At 41.0% G+C, this 21,495-nt stretch overlaps 1 protein-coding gene across 10 annotated transcripts in view; it reads left to right on the top strand.

Moving 5' to 3' along the window:
- Positions 1 to 21,495, top strand: part of Ces5a (carboxylesterase 5A) — a 333,638-nt gene that overhangs the window by 301,338 nt on the left and 10,805 nt on the right. For 3 of the 10 annotated variants that reach the window (XM_063247340.1, XM_063247339.1, XM_063247341.1), the window contains 8 exons: positions 4,320 to 4,524; positions 6,889 to 7,027; positions 10,381 to 10,514; positions 13,488 to 13,641; positions 15,567 to 15,668; positions 17,661 to 17,765; positions 18,664 to 18,804; positions 21,384 to 21,413. In XM_063247340.1, coding sequence (XP_063103410.1) covers positions 4,436 to 4,524; positions 6,889 to 7,027; positions 10,381 to 10,514; positions 13,488 to 13,641; positions 15,567 to 15,668; positions 17,661 to 17,765; positions 18,664 to 18,804; positions 21,384 to 21,413 — 894 coding nt within the window. In that variant the 5' untranslated portion in view covers positions 4,320 to 4,435. Of the gene's footprint in view, positions 1 to 3,151; positions 3,374 to 4,319; positions 4,525 to 6,888; positions 7,028 to 10,380; positions 10,515 to 13,487; positions 13,642 to 15,566; positions 15,669 to 17,660; positions 17,766 to 18,663; positions 18,805 to 21,383; positions 21,414 to 21,495 lie in introns of those variants that run through there. The other 7 variants (XM_013154999.2, XM_013154998.2, XM_063247337.1 and 4 more) reach the window with 6 other exon arrangements.

The following is a 21,495-nucleotide window of genomic DNA, read 5'->3' as shown; positions in this document are numbered from 1 at the left end:
GTTGCCAGGGGTAAGCGGAATGATTTTGTGGTATACAAATGCAAAGTATGCTGCTTTGCTCCTTTAAAAACACTCTCATGGTTGCATTAGATATAGAAACTTTTCTTTGATAAGTATTTTTACAGAATGCCATCTGATTAAAGAAAATGTCAAGTAAATGGATAATGCAAACTGTGAAGATAGGTCAAGGGTTGAACTTTGAGAAGCACCGAGGCGTGTGTGAAGCTGAGATGGACACACATGAAAAGACATAGGTGTACTCTGAAGGGGAAGGACAGTCAGGGTCACAGCTATTTAGAAAATGAGAGAAGTTGGAAAAGCAAAGTACCAAGGTGCTTGGGGGAACTGGGAAAGGTTCTTGGAATTGGCAGTTGAATTGGCATTACAGGATAAGGAGTGGAGAAGAAAAACATCCAAAATGCTAGAGGAGGTAGCAATAGCATACTCACTGTAAAGCCACTTTTAAAAACCATTGAATGAATAACAGTATAGAGAGTTAATCTTTCTGATTGGATGGAGGGACAGAGTTCTGAGCCACAGAGAATCTTTTTGGTGGCAGCCAGCAAAGGAAGACTGGTAAAGAAATGCGTAGATCGCTGTCTTAGTCACCTTTGTACCTCTCAGACAAAATACCTGACACCTACAATTTAAAGGAGAGGTTTGCTTTGACTCACAGTTTGAGCAGTTTCAATCCTAGGCTGGCTGGCTCCACGGGAGGAAAGGGATAGTAGAGGAAAGCTGCCCACCTCATTGTGAGAGAGGAGAGAGAAAGGAGGAGCTGGGGAGAGAGATAAACCTCTTTAAGTCATGTCCTCAATGACCCATCTCTAACCAGCCCCTAATCTCTTAATAGCACACTTAGCCGCTAAACTCATTAGAGGAATCTGCTGATGGGTTTAGTGCCCCCACGATGCAATCACCTTCCAAAAGCCCTGACTCTGGGCACTTGGGGGGGGGGGCTATTCTAGATTTAACCATAACAGTTGCCAAAGGAGGATATAGACAGACAAACAGGCAGATCGCCCTTGTATTGTCTTCATCTTGGCCAGCCCAGATACTATTCTGAGTTAGCAAAATTTGTGCTTTTAGAATCAGTCACTTGTCCTGTCAGCAATCATCTCTCTCTTCTCAGAATCCTCTCTGTCTTTTCACTCCTATGGATTTTTCTGGCATCATAGGCAGCTCTGGAAACCTCACTCAAATTCTGGCCTCTGAAATTAATAATCCTTAAGTGCCTGTACAGTTCTCATCAAAAGAAGAATTTATTCAATGACACTGTTGGTTCTGAGGCAGAGGCAAGGTGGAACTCAGGTGTCTGTTAAAGGTCTCATGGCTGTGAGTAAGAGCATCTGGCTCTTAGGGCTGCTGTAACAGGAAGGGACCATTGAAAAGGTGTATAAAAAAAAGTTGTATTCTTCACAGCTTAAAAATCCAGTATGTTGGTTGATCTTAGCCTATAAGGTGAAGAGTCTAATCTAGCAATTACTATTGGTCAACTACTGAATGGCCAGGACACAAGCGGTGTGCTTTGATGTCTAAAAAGCTATAATTGGAGTCAGTACATTTTGTGCATGTATTGAAATATCCCACTGAATTCCACTAATATGTACAATATGTATACTTCACATATTATAAAAATAAAATATTAAAAAGCTGAAAGTCTTTGAATCCTCTCAACAACAAATATGTCTATAAATATTTATTGAGCGATTTATAGTCTTAATGTTAAAGCTAAACAAGGTAGACTGGCAGGCGGGCTAGAAACACTTTAGAAATTTCCACCCATCCCTCATTCACTTCCAGAGATTTACATTAAGGCAGACAGTTTGAACAACTAGATGTGTAATATAAACAGTCATTTTTTCCTTGCCATGGTCCATAGTTCTTAACTATCACTGTTCATAGGATCTGCAGTCCATTGTTGGTCACTGGGCTTCAGAGGCAATTTGAAATATGAGCGATTTTAAAAAACATTTTTTTTTTTGGTACCATGGATCAAACTCATATAAGCAATTTTTGCTAACTCAAACTCTCATGTAAGTTAACATTCTGCTGAAGTTCTCTCTCCATAATTTATTCTACTTTCTGCAATATATCATGAATGGAGCCAAATTGGGGAAAAAGAGATTCTTTATTGGAGGGCTTCAAATCTGCAAAGGTTTATGGAGTACCTGCCTTGAGCAAAGTGCATCAGAAGCCCCTTGGCTACCACCTGGAAGAAACTTCACTTCCTGTCACACCGAATTCTGCATCCAAAAGGACAAAATACCTGACTGTGGTGTCCTGCCTCTCTCAGGAGGTGACTACTCGGAGCAATCTCCTGACATTAAATGGATGCTTCCCCAACATTCTATTGCTTGTGTTATATCTCCAAATCTCCAGGGGGTAGGGCAGAGGGATGCAGTTTTCAACAATTGTGCCAGATAATTTTTACTCTGCCAGTGCAGCCAAGCATTTGTGAAGCTGCATTGTGGGCCCTTTACAAAGTGACTCAGGGAACCTCTGGGGGCAGGGTGGTGATGTCCTGCGTCCTGCTCTGGCTCTCCCAGGATCCGCTAACAGTTTCTCAGGGATCTGAGAGCACTACAATGAGCACGCAGAGTGCTGAAGGCCTGTCCTGGTACACCCACTTATAACTTTACTTCCTTGGTCTTTTTGCTGGTATTTACAGCGGAGAGCCTGAATCTAAGCCAGAATTACAGATTGGCCAATATCATAATCCAGCTTAGTAGAAATACTGTGCTGAGCTCACACGGTATTTTTCTAAAGCTGAAGTCACATTTAAAAACCAATATATATGATAACCTGTGGTTTAATCTACCTAGAGTGTCAAAAAACAAACATTTAGTGAGGTCACTTAGAGAAGGCATGTATTATTTGGGTTTCCACATCCTGCTTGGTGCACTGTTGTCTCTTCCAGCTGGTTTCATTCACAGTGATTTACTGTGCTCCTAGTCCCTGTGGGAATCTGAGTTTGAGATCCCTGTCTTACCTGATCCTGAATATTCTTTTGACTTCTGCCATCTTAGGACTCCAAATCCTACTGAATGATCTTTTCCTGCACAAGGGTTAATCATCAGCCACGTCTTATGTAAATCAGAACTGAAATGTCTTGCTTGGCCAATTCTCATGAAAATACTGGTCTGGTGCTCTTCTTTACTACTTCTGGTCGTGTTTGCCTGCTCTGCATTTGTCTACTAACAGAAAGCCCCCTCACCTTTTTTTTTTGAATCCCTGACTGAACTTCTTTGAGGCCAGCAGCAGCTGTGACTTTCTAGGAAATCCAAGTGGACCTGCTAGATGAGTATGGAATGGGTGCGCACAGGCCAGGCCCTAATCTGGGCCATTTGGATCCTTGTAGCTGTCACCATGGGTGAGATATTCAATGGGAGAGAAGGGGGGAGAATTTTCCAGTGGTGGAAATGCCCAATGTCACTGAGACCTCTGGGTCAGAGATTCCTTCTTGAATGTGGGTAGAGCTTGAGTTTCTCCTAGCAAGGAGAGGCCCAACCTGGGAACTGGGTAGGGCTATGGGAGAGAGCCTGAGCTTCTGTAGGTTTGGCTGCAGAAACAGAACTTTCACCGGGGAAACAACACAGAACAGGTAATGCCAAGACATCTGGGTCCTGCTAGCTATACTGCTGGCCAATCTCTTCTTAATGCTTCATATTTCATATAGAAATTGAGATTTTTAGCATCTCCAGTATCCCTAGATGTTATCTTCAGACCACTGGAAATGGAGAGTTGATTTTAGGTGACAATTGCATGAAAATTTTTATATTTCCATTAAAACACATTAATTTTCCTGCATGTCTACCTAACTCATCAAAATCATAAATTTATAAAAGCTATTGCTTAAGATTCATCTAGGTTAAAATGTAAAGATATTTAATTTTTAGTAAAATAAACAGCTGGTAACTGTGCAGGTGATCCACAGACCTGCCAACAAAGCTGCTGGCAGATATGGAAATGACAGAAGTGTGGAAAATCCAAGGTAGACAATTTGGTAGAGTCCTGGCTTTGACAGAGTCCAGCTGTGTCCGTATCACAAAAAGAGAAAGCTTCAGTGTAACAGATTGGAGACCTCTCTTTATTCCCAGGTGGTGGTGGGCTGTTAGCAGCAACTGTCTGTACTCTGGCGTGATGATTTCTAAGATAATCTTGAAGGAAGTAGAGGACATGGATTTCCAGAGAACAGATTGAACTACTTCTGTTGTATGCTTGAGGGTGGAGAAAGAACAGTGTGCCAAGGGAGCTTTTGTTGGGTCATTTCCCTAACTGTGCAGCCAGCTCCTCATTCTTCACGTATGTTTCCTCAGAACCTGTGACTGAAGTGCCACAGAGGAACACCAGGCTGGGATGGGTCCAGGGGAAGCAAGTCACCGTGCTGGGAAGTTCCACATCTGTCAATATATTCCTTGGAATTCCCTTTGCCATGCCCCCTCTGGGACACCTGAGATTTGCAAACCCAGAGCCAGCAATGCCCTGGAATGACTTGCGACAGGCTACTTCCTACCCTACATTGTAAGTCCAGGCTCGGTTTGATGGGTAGCCTGTCACTCTGAGAGTTAGAGATAAAAAAATCACAGAATGGGAACAAGGATCATGCAGCTCAAGAACAAAGGAGAGTTAAGAATGGACACCAGAGAGAAGGAAGGACTGGGAGAGCCATGGGTCTAGAGGAGTGTTTCAGTATCTCAGGGTTCCCAAACTGACTGATCACTTGAATTGCATAAGGCATTATTAACAATGTGTGTATTCTCTGATCTCTTTTCTGAACTTTCTGAATCCGAGTTTCCTGAGTGGGAAATTTAGTCTCATGGTATGCCCAGGAATCTTACTCTGAACATTATTAATCAGATCTGAAAGTGCTCACTCTGAACATTAACCAGATTTAGGAAGTGCAATGAAGAGTTTCCTGAATCTTTTGGTTGAAAGGGACTATTGTAGTGTTCTGTGTGACCTCTCACTCATTGCCAGCTTTTACAATCAGATTGTGGTAGGGCTTTAGCAAAGAGCCATATTAAGGAACTCTTAGCTTCCATGGTCAAAATAGTTCAGTGCAATTTCTGGTTCACAGTGGAAATGCCATAGATACCTATGAAATAATTACATGAATGTGTCTGTGACATAGGGCGCCTAAGAAGTAAGGAACTTCTAGTCACAGCAGATTGCTGAGCTTGCATGGGTAATAAGTTACCAGGCTAATTATGGAGAAATGAAATGAAGTTTCTGGTGGGCAGCTAAACTTCAAAATATCCCCAAATGAGAAAATTTTATGAAGTTCTTAGATTGGTCCACATCAGTTCCTGGCATTAGGGTCCCAGGGCAAAGTGACAGTTTAGTGCCAGGATGCTCCATGATGGCTTCATGTAGTCCAGGAACTGACAAAGCTTGGAGACAAAACTTGTTTTCTGCCTCACTCATTCACTCAACTAATAATCGAGAACCAACTCTCTGTTACCTTGGGGAGTAGTGGATTATAGATGTTTTCAGACTTATTATAAAGTTATATCCTAGTAAGGTCATGTTAAGTTGAAAGTGCATTTACTGTACCTAACCTGCTGTACATTACAACTTAGCCACACAGTATTCCGTAGAGTATTGGTTGTTTCCCATTGTGATCTTGTGGCTGATTGGGAGCTGTGGCTCATTGCTGCTGCTAGGTATTTTAAGAGTATCAGCCTGCATGCAACTACCTGGGAAAAGATTAAAATTCAAAATTTGAAGTGTGGTTTCCATCCAATGTATATTGTTTTTGTACCATCATAGAGGTGAAAGACCATAATTTGGGATTGTAGTCATAGCTCCCTGAAAGGAGCAAGTAGACTGGTGGTGGTGGTGAGACAAAAGTGGTAACTAACAGTTAACATATAAGGTGACCAGAAAACCATGGTGGGTCAGAGAAGGGTAAGAACAAACAGAACCTCCTCCTGCAGCTGTCCAGCTTTGAGGAAAGATCAGAATGACTGCAGAAATCATTGAAGCCTGAACTTGTGATAAACAACATTCAAAAAGGGATAGATGGCAGCTGTGGTTTCCCATTGTCCATACTGTATACTTCTCTATTAAGAAAAATTAACTGATGACAGTACAGTAGGAATATCTGTGTATACAATCTCACCCTCACTGTGTGCCAGACTCTGGGCTAGGAGCTATGCAGTACAGCTACAACTAATACACAGACCTAGACTTTTAGCTGCTCACAGTTAAGTTGGATAAGATGATAATGATCACATACAAGCCTAGAACAAAACATGCACTGTATAGTCTGTCCATATAAGAGCTATGGTCCTATTCAGAAGAATCTTAGAAGACTTCTTGGAAGAGGTGGCACTTGGAAGGAATCCAAAAGAAAGGAAGGAACGTGAGGCAGAAAATATGAAAAAGGATAGTTGAGGCAGAGGAAGTTTTAACATCACCTGAATGTAGGAGTCTCTGCAAATGTACGTAGTAGGTTCCTGGTAAAGAGGCCTGGAAATACCCCTTTGTTCCTTTTGGGGCAGAGGAGGTAACTGCAAGAATGAAATTTTTGATAATCAGCTCAGTGTCCTTCCCTCCACAATTTGGAGAATTGCTAAGCCGACTTGAGTCTTTATGCATATCTATATTATGGGGTGGGTGTAGGCATAGCAGTGTGCTGGGGTTAGTGATGCAGTTATTCTGCATAATGTGCTTTTCTACCTGGGAGACAGATCAAAGAGAATAATGGTTTGCATGTCATTGTGGTTGTTTTGAAAACTATGAGGTTTGGGTATGATCAGACCTTGTGTATCTCCTGCTCAGAAAGGATGGTCAGTCCTCAGTGCATTCTCAAGTCCAGGGTTCTGCTATGCAGATTTACTGATTGTAATTCTCGGGTCTTGTTTTTCTCTCCCTTTCTTCTAGATGTTTCCAGAACTTGGAATGGATGTTAGTAAATCAACGCATTCTCAAAGTGCATTATCCCAAACTTGAAGTGTCAGAAGACTGTCTGTATCTTAATATCTATGCGCCAGCTCATGCTGATGTGGGCTCCAATCTTCCTGTAAGGGCTGCCTGCTGCACTTGGGGCTCCAGCTAGCACGCCATTGGCTTAGGATCTATGTGTGTGGTTAGGTATCTGGAATCAGACCTAGCCTCTCTTGGATAAAGTAGAAATGTAACTGCATTAATAACTTCTTTTAAAAAAAACATTATAATGGGTGATTCACTTTGTTACCTTTTTAATTGACTCTTTATTGGCAACTTGACCTTTGCTTTTTATTTAATTTTGTCTTTCCTCTCTGGTGAATATTGAATGCTCTGTCAACTTTCAGGAAAGACATGACTTAATAGGATCCTGATTTCTTTTCCTTTATTCTTTCTGTTTTTTTTTTTTAAATTTGAGAACTCTTTTCAAGTGGGTAATTCCATCCTCCAACTTTGCTGTTTGTAATTGAAACAGGTAATAATGTTAAATATCTCCTCTAGGGATATCAAAGCTCTCTGTAGAAGTGAGTGGGGGAAAGCTTGGTTCTATGATTGTTTTTTAGCCACATCTACCCTGTGTCTTCTGTCTCCTGTGTTTTGTTGCATCATAGCAGCACCATCTATTGAGTGCTTACTATGTGTTAAGCACAGGATGTGACATCATTTAACTCGCACAGTAACCCAATGTATAAGGATAGCCAGACCCATTCTACAGATGAAGAGGCCTGCGGTGTGCACAAGGATTTGTTCCATGTTGCACAAACAGTAGCTAGTGGACCTGATAATGCTTTGTCAGTCTCTCTTTTCCTCCAGGCTTTTCTTCTGTTTCCTGCCCCAAGGGTTATAGACTGTAATATGAACTTCAGAGAATGGAAAATACTTACTGTTTTTGTCATCATTACTTAATAGTGCATGTTTGTAATATACAATAATGATGTTTGTTTTGGGGAATTTGTACCTGCAAATAATGCGTCTTGCTCACTTTCAATCTCTTTACTTTCCTCTCCCTTCCATCTGCAAGAGTCTGTCTTTCAGTTTCCTAGCCTATCTCCTTTAATTAATTAATTTATATTCTAGGTCTTTCATATCAGAGAAAACATGATATTTAACTAATAATATCACATTGTGTATATATATATATCCTCTGTTGTTTGTCCATTCATCTGTTGATGGGCATCTAGGCTGTTTCCAGAGCATAGCTGTTGTGAGTGGCTCTACTATAAACATGAGCATGTGTGTATCACTATAATATGATAACTTTACTTTTGAGAATATTACCAGGAGAGATAGGTGGGTCAAATGCTATTTCTGCGTTTAGTTTTTGAAGGCTTTCCATACTGATATTCATAGTGTCTTTCCTAGTTTACATCCCCAGCAGCAATGTAGAAGAGTTCCTTTCACTCTGCATCCTTGCCAGTATTCGTTATTTTTGTGTTCTTGATGTTAGCCATTATGACTGAGGTAAGGCAGAGTCTCCAAATTGTTTTGATTTGCATTTCCTTAATGGCTAATGATGTTGAACATTTTTTTCATGTACTTAATGGCCATTTGTATTTCTTTTGAGGAATGTCTAGTTCACTTGCCCATTTTTCATTGGGTCATTTGTATTTGGGGGGCCTAAAGTTTAGATTCATTTTATATTCAAGATGTAGGTGTTTTCTCAAAATAGCTAGGAATTTTTTTCTCTCATTTTGTAGGCCTCTTCTGTTGACTGTTTCCTTTGCTCTGTAGAAACTTTTTAATTTGATGTATTCCTATTTATTGACAGGATGTTATTCTACACTATTGGAGTTCTAGTTAAGAAGTCTTTGTGCCCATGGTTTTAAATGTTTTCCTTATGCTGCCTTTCAGCAGCAGCAGTTTCAAGGTCTCTCTTTGACATGTAGGTCTTTGATCCATTTTGATTTGATTTTATTACTGGATGAGAGAGATCTAATTTCAGTCTTCTGTAAGTACATAGCCAGTTTTCCCAGACCCATTTGTTAGAAAGGCTATGTTTTTTTCCTGCATCTTTTTGGCCCCTTTGTCAAAAATCAGATGACTGGATGTGCACATAGTGGTTTCTGTGTCTTTAATTCTATTTCATTGGCCTACATGTCTGCTGTTTTTATTTCTGAGCAGTGTGTGTGTGTGTGTGTGTGTGTGTGTGTGTGTGTGTGTGTGGTGTTTCTGGGAATTAAGTGAGGCAGGGTCTTTGCATGGAGCTATACCCCCAGGTTCCACACCCTTTTTAAATTGAGACAGTGTTGGGCTGGGGATTTAGCTCAGTGGTATAAGTACCTGGCAAGTGTGAGGTTATGAGTTTGATCCCTGGTATTAAAACAAAAAGACACAAAAACTTTGCCCAAAAATTGAGACAATGTCTCCCTAAGTTGGTAAGTTGCCCAATGTGGGCTCAAATTTGTGTTCTTCCTGCTTCAGCTTTCTAGAGTACAAGATTACAGGCATATACCACCATATCCAATTTTACATGCCTGATTTTGTGCCAGTAGCATGTTGTGTGTAGCGTAACTTGAAATCTGGTATTGTGATGCCTCTGACTTCACCATTTTTGCTCAGGTTACTGTAAGTCTTTTCTGATTTCATATGAATTCAGAAATTTTTTTTTCTGATTTTGTGAAGAATCTTTTTGGCATTTTAATAAGAACTGCATTAAACCTGCAGATATCCTTATTGGTAATATTGCCATTTGCATGACATTATTTCTTCCTATTCAAGAACAAGGAATACTTTTTCATTTTCTAATGACCTCTTCAATTTTTGTAGAGTTCTCTAATTTTCATTATATAGATCTTTCACATCCTTGGTTAGTTTGACACTTAGGTATTTGGTTTTTCTGGAAGCTATTGTGAATGGAAATATTTTCCTGATTTTTTCTTGGCGAGCTCATTATTGGTATATAGGAAAGTTGTTGGATGTTATGTGTCGATTTTTTATTATTGAATATATAAATAATACCATTTGAAGAAATTTTTGGTCTTGATTTTTCTAATCAAAGTAAGGTTTCCATATAATAATTTTCATCTTAATTTGTGTCACAGCCCCAGTGATATTTAGTTACTGACTACCTGTAATGAGCCAGCAATGTTTTATCTGTGTGAGATGCAGAATTTTGCTCAAGCCTCATGATAACTTTCTAAGTGAGATACTTTCATTCTTCATAACTTACAGACGAGAAAAATGGCCCTTGGAGAGGTTGAAGAGTCTGCTCAAGGTCAAAACTAGTCAGTGAAAAAAGTGGGAATCAAATGCATCTACCTAGATGTCTGTATAATTAACCTCAGGTCTTTTATAAAAGACAAAATACTTGATCCTATTTAGAGGGAAGTGAGACGTGCATTTCCTTAAGGAAGACTGTCCGCATACTTGGGGAGGCGATGTGAGTGCCTGGTGTGTGTGCTAACTGTTGTATTCTGCTCCCCTTTTCAGGTCATGGTGTGGTTTCCAGGGGGTGGCTTTGAGAACGGCTCGGCCTCCATCTTTGATGGGTCTGCCCTGGCTGCCTATGAGAATGTGCTGGTCGTGACCATTCAGTACCGGTTAGGAATATTTGGCTTCTTTAAGTGAGTATCTCCAAGTGACTAACGTCTCAGACCCCCAGGGACTGTCAGCAGCTGTGGTAGTGTTCTGAAACTTGAAGAGGAAGGACCCATTAGTGACACTGAACAAATTCAAACCTCATATTTTAGGTAATTTTAGTAGCCTGCAGATAAATCCCAACTCTTAATGCCTATAAACTATTATTTTTCTTTCTCACCTTAGTAAAGACCAAGTGTGAGTACCCCTAATTGACAGAGTCCACAAGGTCAATCAGGGACCTGGGCTCTTTCCCTGTCTGGGTTCTGGTGTAGATTCACTAGAGCTGCACACCTGCATTTAGCCAGTAGATGGCGGAAGAGCGTGGAGGATCAGCCCAGGGAATGTTTTCCTGCGTCAGCCTGAAGGTGGCGCTCATCACTCCTGTTTGCACACCACCGGACAGAACTCAAATCACAAGAACAAATCTAACTGCAAGGTCACTAGGAATTATAGCCCAGATCTTTAGCTTGGAAGGTAAAGAAGCTGGTTGTATGAGTAGTTGGCTTCTCAAATGCTCCCTGAGGATAAACTCTCCATTGCACTACCTGCCTCCTCTCCTTCAGTAATACCTACCTTGTATTGGGCACTTTTTGAGAACCAGATCAATACTTGGACTTGCCATGTTATACCCTTCACCCTCTGACACTACAAGAAATATTCTGTTGTTACTTCAGTTTTACAGCTGGAAAATGGAGGCATCTCTGTGCCTCTACTAACTAGGAAGTTACACAGTTTTCTAGTCACAGAGCAGAGTCGAGTCTCTTGGCCACCTCTGTTATCCTGCCTAGAGAACAGCAGTGTGATTCCAAATTGCAATGTGATCAGCAGAAGAGCAATGAGGGTTGGGGCCCTGATTCTGTTTGGAGACTGCTGTCACATACTGGGGAGATGACATACTGCTGTCACACAGAAATTCTTCTTCTGGAGGCTCACAGGCCAGCGGGGAGGACAGTGCAGACACATCCACATCCACAAAACCTGATAGAACAGGATTAAATCTCCAGGAGTGAGAGACAAGGGGTGTAGAAAAAAGGAGGGAGTTGCCGGGGATCCAGAGCTTCCTGAGAGAAGTGATATTCTAGTTGTACCTTAAAGATGTGGTTGGGTTTGGGAGAGAGTATGCTTAGCTAAGGGTGCTATCCTAAACCCAGGCTGGAAAGCTGGAAGAGTTATAGCAATAATGGGGCTCTAGAAATATTTGCAAAGAATGCTTTGGGCCTATAACAATGTGAGTTGGATCTGGGACTGCTATGAAATCATGGCAGGCTGATGAGTGCCCTGACCTAGGCAGTTATACTTTTAGGTGCTTTATATATTAGAATTTTCAATAAGATTCCTTTGGCAGAAAGGAATTTGGTTTCTAAAACTTGATTATATTATCTTGGTTATATTATATTATCTAGAAGATAGATATGAAAGATATTATATTATCTAGAAGATAGATATGAAAGACTGAGTAAGGCTTGATTGGGCAAGTCCCTGAATATCATGTCATTCATGGTATTTGAACTTTATTCTCTAAAGACTGAGGCATCCAGGAGTGCCCTGCTCAGAGCAGTGTATGAGAAAGCTCACTCCATTGCAGAATGGAGGCTGGACATAGTGTGTCCAGCTGCAGATGGGGAGCTACTTGGAAAGCTACTTCCCAAACTTGATGCAGATCATAAGGAATTTGATGAAGATATAGAGGTCAACTTGCCTAACCAATATCACCCATCAGATAGTGAATGGCCACACTATCAATCTTGTGCTAGATCTTAAACACTGAGGTATAGTTCTTCTCAGGATAAATAAAAAGGAAAGAATAGAGACTGATATGGGGCTTTCCATGGAGTAGAGGTGAAATTAGCAAGGGATGGAGAGGTCTGGGAATGAGAGGTATAGTCAGAAGCAGCCCATTGGTCATGGACAGAGAACAGAACCCAGGAAAAAGGAGAAATTTAGGGGACCAGGGAATGGTGAAGAGTACTATGTAATCCTGATATTATGTGTATAAATTCATCACACAAACATCTTTAGGCATTTCTTTAATTCTGTGGAATTTTCAATTATTTCCCATTAATTCTCCATTAATTCTGGGAAATGTGCAATTCTTCAGGGGGCAGAGCATGAAGTGTGGTTAGGAGCAGGAACTCTGGGGTCAGACTCATTGAATCTCAACTCTGCAACTTTCTAGCACTGTCCCCACCACACTCTGCAACAAGGGGAATCAACTGCTCTGTGCCTGAAGCCCCTAATCTGTTGCAGAATACACATATGCATCATTATCCTGGTGGCATGCTCATACACTTAATTAAAGTGTATTTGTATGATCTGTGGCAATGGAGAATAGAAGTGCGAGATGGGGGAATTCGCATCTCAGTTTCTCTCTATCCATCCTAAGGCATCTGTCCATACGTCTCACCAATGGCACATGGCTGAAGCCTAGAATCCATAGTTCTTAGAGATCAACCTTTTGGGGGCAGAGCATAGAATGGTGGAAAGAATTGCAGGAAAGCAAAGGGAGACAATCCAGGACTGCCTGCCTCACATGTTGTGGCAATTGTATTCGCCTAAAATTTTTAGAACAGTTTTGGGTACATGCTGTGGCTGTAGCAATTGCTATTATAATTATTAAGTCTCATTCATTGGACTATCTGTGTTAGGAAGGTCTTTCTGGATTAGTACTGACACATTAACAAGAGCAGGACTGTACTGTGAACCATGGATTCAGGGGTGCCTAGGAACAACTTGAAATCATGCATAAAGTGTTGGGTGTGCATTTTCTAAACTGCATAATTTTCACCAGATTCTCAAAGAAACCAGAAGCTTGGCAAAGGAAGAGAACCAAGCTTGTTTTTCCCAACTTCTCACCCCCGTCCTAGCTGACACTACCACTAGGCTCTTCTGAGAACTCCTTGGACTGCAGGAAACATAGCTGCCATCTAAAAATTCTCAGCCTGCTTCTTTTCTTCCAGCACAGGGGACCGGCATGCCCCGGGGAACTGGGCCTTCATGGACCAGTTGGCTGCCCTGTCCTGGGTTCAGGAGAACATCAAAGGCTTTGGTGGGAACCCAGGCTCTGTGACCATCTTCGGAGAGTCAGCGGGAGCCATAAGTGTTTCCAGTCTTGTGAGTTCCGTGTACTATGACTTCAGTGAACCTGGGGCAGGAGGTTGCAAAAGTCAGGATAATAAATTACTTACATTTGATTGGTGCTTTCACATTGGATAAACACTTATATACAGTGCCTCCCATGAGTCTTGCAGATACAATTGTGAGTTAGGGGCACAATCTCACTTCATGGCTGAGGCAACTGTCATTGGGAGAGTTTGTAATGAGTTTCCTAAAGTCATATAATGAATAATGATTTGAGAAAAAATCCCTTATATTTGTAAAGTTGAACTATAGAATCCATTTATCAGGACTGACAATTCTTATTTGTATTAGCCAGCTTTTTTGAGGTGTTTCTGAAAGAAGTGACTAAATCTTGTACTGTCAGAAGACATCAGTTTCATTGATGCTGGCTTTACCTATTGAGCGTTAGTCACATTTTTGTTATAATGAATGCCTGATGCAGGTTAACCATAAAATAAAAGGTTTATTTAGCTCACTGTTTCAGATGCTCGAAGTTAAAGTTTAGGCAGGCCCATCAGTTGGGCCTTGGTGAGGGCAAGGGATGGTATCACATCATGGTGGGGCGTATAGGAGGAAGTGTCACATGTTGAACCAGGAAGCAGTGGAGTCAGGGTTGCTACCTCAGGACAACACTTTTGTGAAAATGACTTAATCCCTTTGAAGGGCAAAGTCCCTGCTGGTCTCCTGCCAGGCCCCTCCTTTTAAAGGTTTCATACCATTTTCCAATTCCATGGGCCTGAAGGCCGAGTTTCCACACTTGGATTCTTGAGAGACACCCAAACTATATTCAGAACATGGTATTGTTTAATAGAAAATCCCAGTGAAATCATGATATTACAAAAGATGAACACAAGCATTTTATTTTAACTTAAAACAACAAGATGTACATCCCTGACCAATGGTTTCTTACAAGGTGTTGTCTTTAGAATTGTTCTGTTAACCAGAGCTCCAACATGGATCCTTTTGTATAAACCACAGGCAGAATCTGCTGTCCTTGAACCACAGTGTCACTTTCTTTACAGTAAACACAGGCTTAAAGTAATCAGACTGCAGCTTATTCTGGAGTTTTATACTTTCTACCAGACATTTTACTCTTGTCTCATCCACACCTAATCTGACAGCAGTTACTTTTAGCTATTTGGCTGTAGCAAGGTTTTTAAACCCCTGGACACAAGTTTGTTTTCTTTTTTACCTTTACAGTCCATTGGCCCCCTTCATATTCCATGGATTATATAATTATAGTAATAAGCACAACTGGAAAAACAAGTTTAGAAGCAAACACATATGACTTTTGGCAAGAAACTGGTAGGAACAGAAATATATGGAGATACTAGAAAATGGCCTACTGGCTCTGAGTAATTAATTACAGAAATCAACCACATGGTAGTGGGTTAAGAGAACTTATCAGTTAACAATATTTAAGGTGTTTTTATAAATTCAAAAATTACTTTCTCTGGCAGACCATAGTAACCTAACCTTAGATGTATAACAAGAGCTACATGTTCTAAGTGAAATTTGCCAGGGAACTATGTGCAGAACATCATATTTTTTGTTTCTTCCACTTCTTACCATGGTTCCATGAAACAAGCTCAATTTCTACTCTGGTTTTAAAGGGAAGTAAACTGCCTATTAAAAAGTTAGGTGACTTGCCGGGGGTAACCCCTCAAGGAAGTGAAGGAGCTGGAATGTACACAGCAGAATGCTTGGCTAAAAAATTCGCAAGGAATCAAGGCCTGACAGGTTAAGTAACCTGCCCACACTTCACAGCTAGTCTTAGCATACCTGCACTGGGACCTGTGCCCTGCTCCCAAGTCAGCCCCTTTCTGGGAAGGTTTCCTTAAAGGAGAGAAGAACGGTATGTGGGATACATGTGGCTCCTAGGACAGTTCTCCTGGTTTTCCTTTGTGTTTTCTCTCCAGATTCTGTCTCCTTTGGCCAAGAACCTATTTCACAAAGCCATCATGGAAAGTGGGGTGGCCATCACGCCTAACATAAAGAAACTTGATGAGACAAGGACGGATGTAGGTATATTCCTAACACCTCTCCTTAGTCAGGAGGCGAAATGAGCAGGAATCCACAGAGGGCACCCTTCTCAGCATGACTTTGGCTCTCCTAACTGGCCATGCCCTGAGAACCTCATGCCGGCCCAAAGGGAGCTCTGTTTCTCCATGGAAGGCCTGGTTCAGTAAGGGATGGGTCCGGTCGCACAGTGCCACATTGCTGCTGTGCTTAGTGCATTCAAATATGTGTTAGATGTCTTACACATTATCCCATTATTTTTTGTACACAGTAACTAATTTCTCATTACTCTGTGTAACTCATCTTCTGTGCTTGCTTTACGTGGAATGGTTACCAGTGATGGTATTTTATTATGGAAGAGACCAAGGCTGTTTCTTTTGCAATGGGAAATAATGCTACAACTAACTAGTGATATCTGGCATGGGATTGTGAGGGGTGGTGGGGCATATGTCACACATATTTGTCATCTGTCAGGTTGTATTAATGCTCTATTAGAGAGTAAGGATCTGGAGAACAAGGTTTCTTGGTCCTTCATGCAACTAGCATAACATCTGGTATATATTAAGCAGCCACAAATGTGCGCTGAATGAATGAATGAGCTGTTTCATCCACTGAATATTAACTAAGCTCTAGGCAGTGGAGCCATCTTCTAGGAACTAATCATTTTTTCAATTTCTTTCTTTTTTCCTCTTTATTTCTCTTTTACTTTCACTGGTTCATTCATTCTTTCTCAAGACAGTAATTTACTATGTTGTCTGTGGTAGTCCTGAACTCCTGTGATGAAGGGGTCCTGAGTAACTGGGACTGCAGGAGCAGATCACTACGCTTGGATTTTGTGTTGCATTTTCTTAACTATTGTGTAGACAGTCGCAGTGTATACCAAGAGCAGAAATAGAGTATTCTCTCTATGTGAATGTACCTTCAATACACAGAAAATGCTGATTTTGGCAACATTATATATAAACTTATGAGTAGTTTGTGCATATATTTATTTATTCACTAGGCATTGATTGAGTACCCTCTGTTCTTGCAGTGCTATTAAGGACCTATGGGTCTATGAGTGGCAAAACCATATCTTAAACTTTTGAAGACTACTGGTTTTTTTATTACAAGGTCTTTAAAAATCTGGAGTCCATGAGTAGGCTGTCCTTGAACTCTCTACAGTTGTACACAGACTCAGTGTTTGTGCATTTTTCCAGGGGAGAGAAAAAGTCTGTAACATTTTTGAAAGATTCTCAGAAGATTAGAACCACTATCCTCAAAAGATAAATTTTACAATTGTAGAAGTTCAACAACAGACAAGAGGCAGGGTATTTAGTAATGGGCTAAGAAGGCAAGTTGGAACCACTGGGGTGGTAGGAGGTTAGGGGAGGAAAGGGTGATGGGGCTGCATTACTCTGGAAGGAGGTTTCAGAAGAGGCAGGAGTTGGCCTGCAAGAATGAGTCAGGAAAAAATTAACAGAATCAGATTCAGAATTATGGTTGTGAAATGTTAAAAAAAGTTAGTGATACTGGTGCAGAAACTGAGAAAAAAGACCTTCAGCTATTCTGGGGCTAGGGCTTGAGCTGAGTTAATAAAGTACAGACCCAGATTCATGTTTCAATTGGTGTTTAAGGAGCTTGCAAAGCTGCTCCTGATTCTGAGGCTCCAGGCTGCATTTGGTACCATGAGTTTGGGGCCTAATGCCATTATAGCTAAGCTCACAAGACTGATCTCTTTGTGACCAGGAATCATGATTCCAATCCATAGTTTCAGACTAACAACTGCCACATCCTCAGCTTTGTTATTTCCTAAGAAGCACAGAGACCAGCTAGCAGAGTCAGCATAATGCCATGCCAACTTTTCCTTAATGTGTATATTCCACAGGTGCATGGGACTGGGGAGGGGCAGCAGGTTAAACTTCACACATGAAGGACCAGTCTGTGACTGGGCAGATGGTACTTCTTGGATGCTTTCAGTGCTGTGTTCTGACCTGCTTCTTCTCTGGAAACAGTTGCAGATGATTGCAGATGTCTGTGGTTGCAACGCCTCTGACTCCAAAGCTCTTCTGAACTGTCTGAGGACAAAATCCTCCAGTGAGTTGCTGAACCTTGGCCAGGTGAGGAAGGAAGGGAGAATTTGGGGATACAGTTGCCCTTTGTGGTAGATAAATCCTGCCTCTCTGTTATTTGTTTTGACTGAGAACTTGGAAAAGAGAATGGCTGGGGACTCATGGCAATAGATGGAAAGCCAGGAATAGAACTTTTAAAGGTTCCTTAGTAAAATGTGATCTGAAGGGAAACCAGAATATTATAGGTTATTTAACCTATAATATTTAAAATGAAAGGACAGAGGTGCTGCTTCTCCTGGAGATGATCTAGCAAAATACAGTGGTTGTATCTTCTTTAGGATACTAAAGAGGGACCACACTTTGTTCCATGCATTCCCAGAAGCTAAAGTCAAAACTGATAGCTGGGCTTCTCTTATACAGTCATTTAGGTGTAGTGTAACTGAGAACTTCCTAAAACTTGAATTGTCTGCAGAAGGTCTGGGCTTCTTTAGAAAGCAGTAAGATGCCCATCTCTGCAGATATTCAAGCAAGCTCTGACTGACCACTGGCAATGCTTTCATCACTGAATAGTTAGTTAGACTGAATAGCCTATGTCCCTGTGCTAGGGATTGATACATTGGGCTGGACTAATAGTAGTTTATTTTTTCCTTTTTTTTTGTGGTACCAAGAATTGAGCTCAATGGTGTGTTTTTTTTTTTTTTTTTAAACCACATACCACATACCTTTTTATTTGCCATTTCGAGAGCAAGGTCTCATAAAGTTGCTCAGATTGGCCTCAGACTTAAAATCTTCCTGTGTCAGCCTCCCAAGGGGTTGGGATGTTTTTCCTTTTTAAATGCATTTTGACTATTGCTTGACTAGATTGGCTTAGCTTGACCAGGATTTGGGGATAGCAGAGTTTGTGAACAGAGATAACTGCTAATTTTTCTTCTCTTCCTTATTTTAGAAAACAAAGTCTTTTGATCGAGTGGTTGATGGCATTTTTTCCCCTGATGAACCTTTGGAACTATTGTCTCAAAAAGCATTTAAAGCAGTGCCTTCTATCATCGGAGTCAACAACCACGAGTGTGGCTTCATGCTGCCCCTGGTAAGAATCCCTGCTGTCCTCCCTGCTGATCGCTCCATAGTGATGCAGGTGTTTACTTCCCCAGTTGGCATTTTCAGAGGTGACAGCCAGCATTACGAGGGCTGGTGCCTACTGTCCTGCATACAGCGATAATCCTCCTTGTGTCTGCAAAGAGGCTGTCCTAATCTGTTTTGTGTTGATATAACATAATACCAGGTGCCAGCTCACACAAATTAAAGAGGCTTATGTGGCTCATCATCCTGGTAAAGTCCAACCAGTATGGTGCCAGTCTTTTGTGAGGACTCCTCTGCCCATGTCACAACATAGTAGAGAAGTAGAAAAGAAAATGGTTGCATGCAAAAGGGGCTAAATATATGAAGTGGTCTTGCTTTGTAACAACCCACTCTGTTGAGAACTGTGTCTTGAATGAACTGCAGCAGATGCCTTCCACTGGGTCTCATGTCTTCAAGAGTCACTATTTTTCAGTGCCATTCTGATGAAGAGGAAGCTTCCAGCACAAGAATCTCTGGTGGACATACTCAAACTGTTTCTAAACCAAAGAAAAGGAGGACTTAGAATCAGGGGTGGTGGTGGTAGATTGTGGCCAAGTGTCAGCTTTGTTCCTCATACAAGTTTACAGAAAAGAAGAAATGGTATAAAAAAGCAAAGAGAGGGTTGGGCTCAATGAGTCTTTATTACAAAATACATAAATTATTTCCAATAAACTCCTTCAGAGCTTAAATGCACATACATTCAGAAAACTTTAGTCCTTTAAACTTTTCATACATAGACTTGGTCCAGGCATTTTGAATTCTAAGAAAGCTAAAGTTGTACAAGTTGCAAAGGGATTGAATCATTTTCTTCATTTGGTGAGTAGATGTAGTACTGAGCATTTACTATGCACTCACAAAAATGGAACACCGAGTACTAAGCAAGTCATGAGGTCTCCATTCTCTGTGAGCTCACATCCATGAGGCGTGAACCACGAAAAGCACAGGTGAAAAGATGATTTTGGAAAGTAATAAAAGCTATAAAGGACTTAGTTGGGGGAGAAGACTGCCTCAGGGAGGTCAAAGGGCGTCAGGAAAGGCTCCTCTGAGGAGTGATCACTGAACTGAGGGCTAGATATGGAGAAAGAGCCATCGTTTCTGGAGTTTGGGGTTAAGAAAGAGGTTCTTTATTGGAAATTACCTGTCTTCAGTTGACTGGAGAGAGCAAATTCATAATGTTGTCAGAGCTCATTTACATAGATCCAACCCTCTGTTTTAAACTGGGGAAAGTGGGGTTGTCAAAATACAAAGCTAGCTGTAGCTGGCTATATAACTGCAGCCTTCAGTTCATCTGGTTGTTAAAGGATCTTCTGCCATTATTCATTTGATCTCCACAACAATGCTTGGGGCCCGTGGGGGTAGAGATTTTTTATTGTTTTGTAAATGAAACAACTTGGTGATAGGTTGTGACTCACACAAGGCCTTTCACTACTTTCTGGGTTCATGCTCCAAAGAAGAGGGCAAGTGCCACTGATGTCTCCAAATGCCTGCCATGTGACAGGCATGTGCCATCTGTGTAAGAACTTTCCAACCATCATCAGCATCCCTGAGAGGTGAAAGTAGCTTTCCTAAGTTTCCTCCTACTACAGAGGATTGTTGTGTGTATGTTTTATATATTCAGGCTCTGCCTTTAAAGGCTGGATTCTCTGCTCAACTGCTTTGAGATGTTAGGAGAGTTTCCTAACATCTCTGAACTCTTCTTTCCTAATCTGTGAGATACGACTAATTTAGGACCCACTATACAGGCACCCGTTAAACAGCCTGGCACACATTACGTAGTCAGCAAATGCTAGATATTGGAGTTATTCCAGTAGTGGAAGGAGAACTCGTACCCAGATATGGACTTTAAGACACTGCATGAATAATTTGCAGTTAAGTCTTTTCCCAGCTGTTGGAAAGCATAGGAAATCCTCCCAAAACACATCACAGCTCCTTAACATACAAGGACTTTTAGCATATAAAATACACTTACGGATAACTCAAATGCCTCAAGGGGTTCCCTGACACAGGTACATCTAAATACACATCCAAGTGATTCTTTCAACCAAGTTTTTCAGCAGAAAATGTTCCAAAGAAGTTAATTTGATCAGCAAATAGCATTTTTACCCCTTGTTTTTAAACTGCAATATTATCAGTAAATGATCATTTAACAAATGATTATATAAAGTTTTGCTATGTACCGAGCATCATTATAAGTGCTTTATAAATATCAGCTTGCTCAGTTCTCATCAGGGCCTTATCAGGTGGGACTTTTTCAACTTCCATCTTGTAGATAGGCAGGAAGAGTTTTAGGTCACATGGGAAAAGAAGGGATTCAAATTAAGGCCATCTGAATGCACAGAACTTGGGTTCTCAACCATCAGCCTCTGTATTCCCTATTGCTGGCTTCTCCGGGGAGTCTGAATGTAAAAGTCTTTAGAAGGGGAAAATAAGCCACCAGTTTGGAGGTTTTCTAGCTTCTCTTTGAACTTGGTGTTAAAGCCAAGCGGTGTCTTGTGATTGTAACCATAGATTTGATACTTTAAACAATAAAAATTCATCTTTTCACAGTTCTGGATGCCGAAAGTTCAAGATCAATTTGTAAGTGAGTTTGGTTTCTTTCAAGGCCTCTTTTTTTTTTCTTGGCTTGCAGGAGATATCTTCTTGTTGTGTCCTCATGTGG

This window comes from Cavia porcellus, unplaced genomic scaffold (genome assembly GCF_034190915.1).
Source record: "Cavia porcellus strain 051 isolate PalLab524CR breed Dunkin Hartley unplaced genomic scaffold, mCavPor4.1 scaffold_4, whole genome shotgun sequence".
Classification (NCBI taxonomy): Eukaryota; Metazoa; Chordata; class Mammalia; order Rodentia; family Caviidae; genus Cavia; species Cavia porcellus.
The sequence above is the reverse complement of the archived record's forward strand: the minus strand, read 5'-3'. Positions and strand labels throughout refer to the sequence as shown.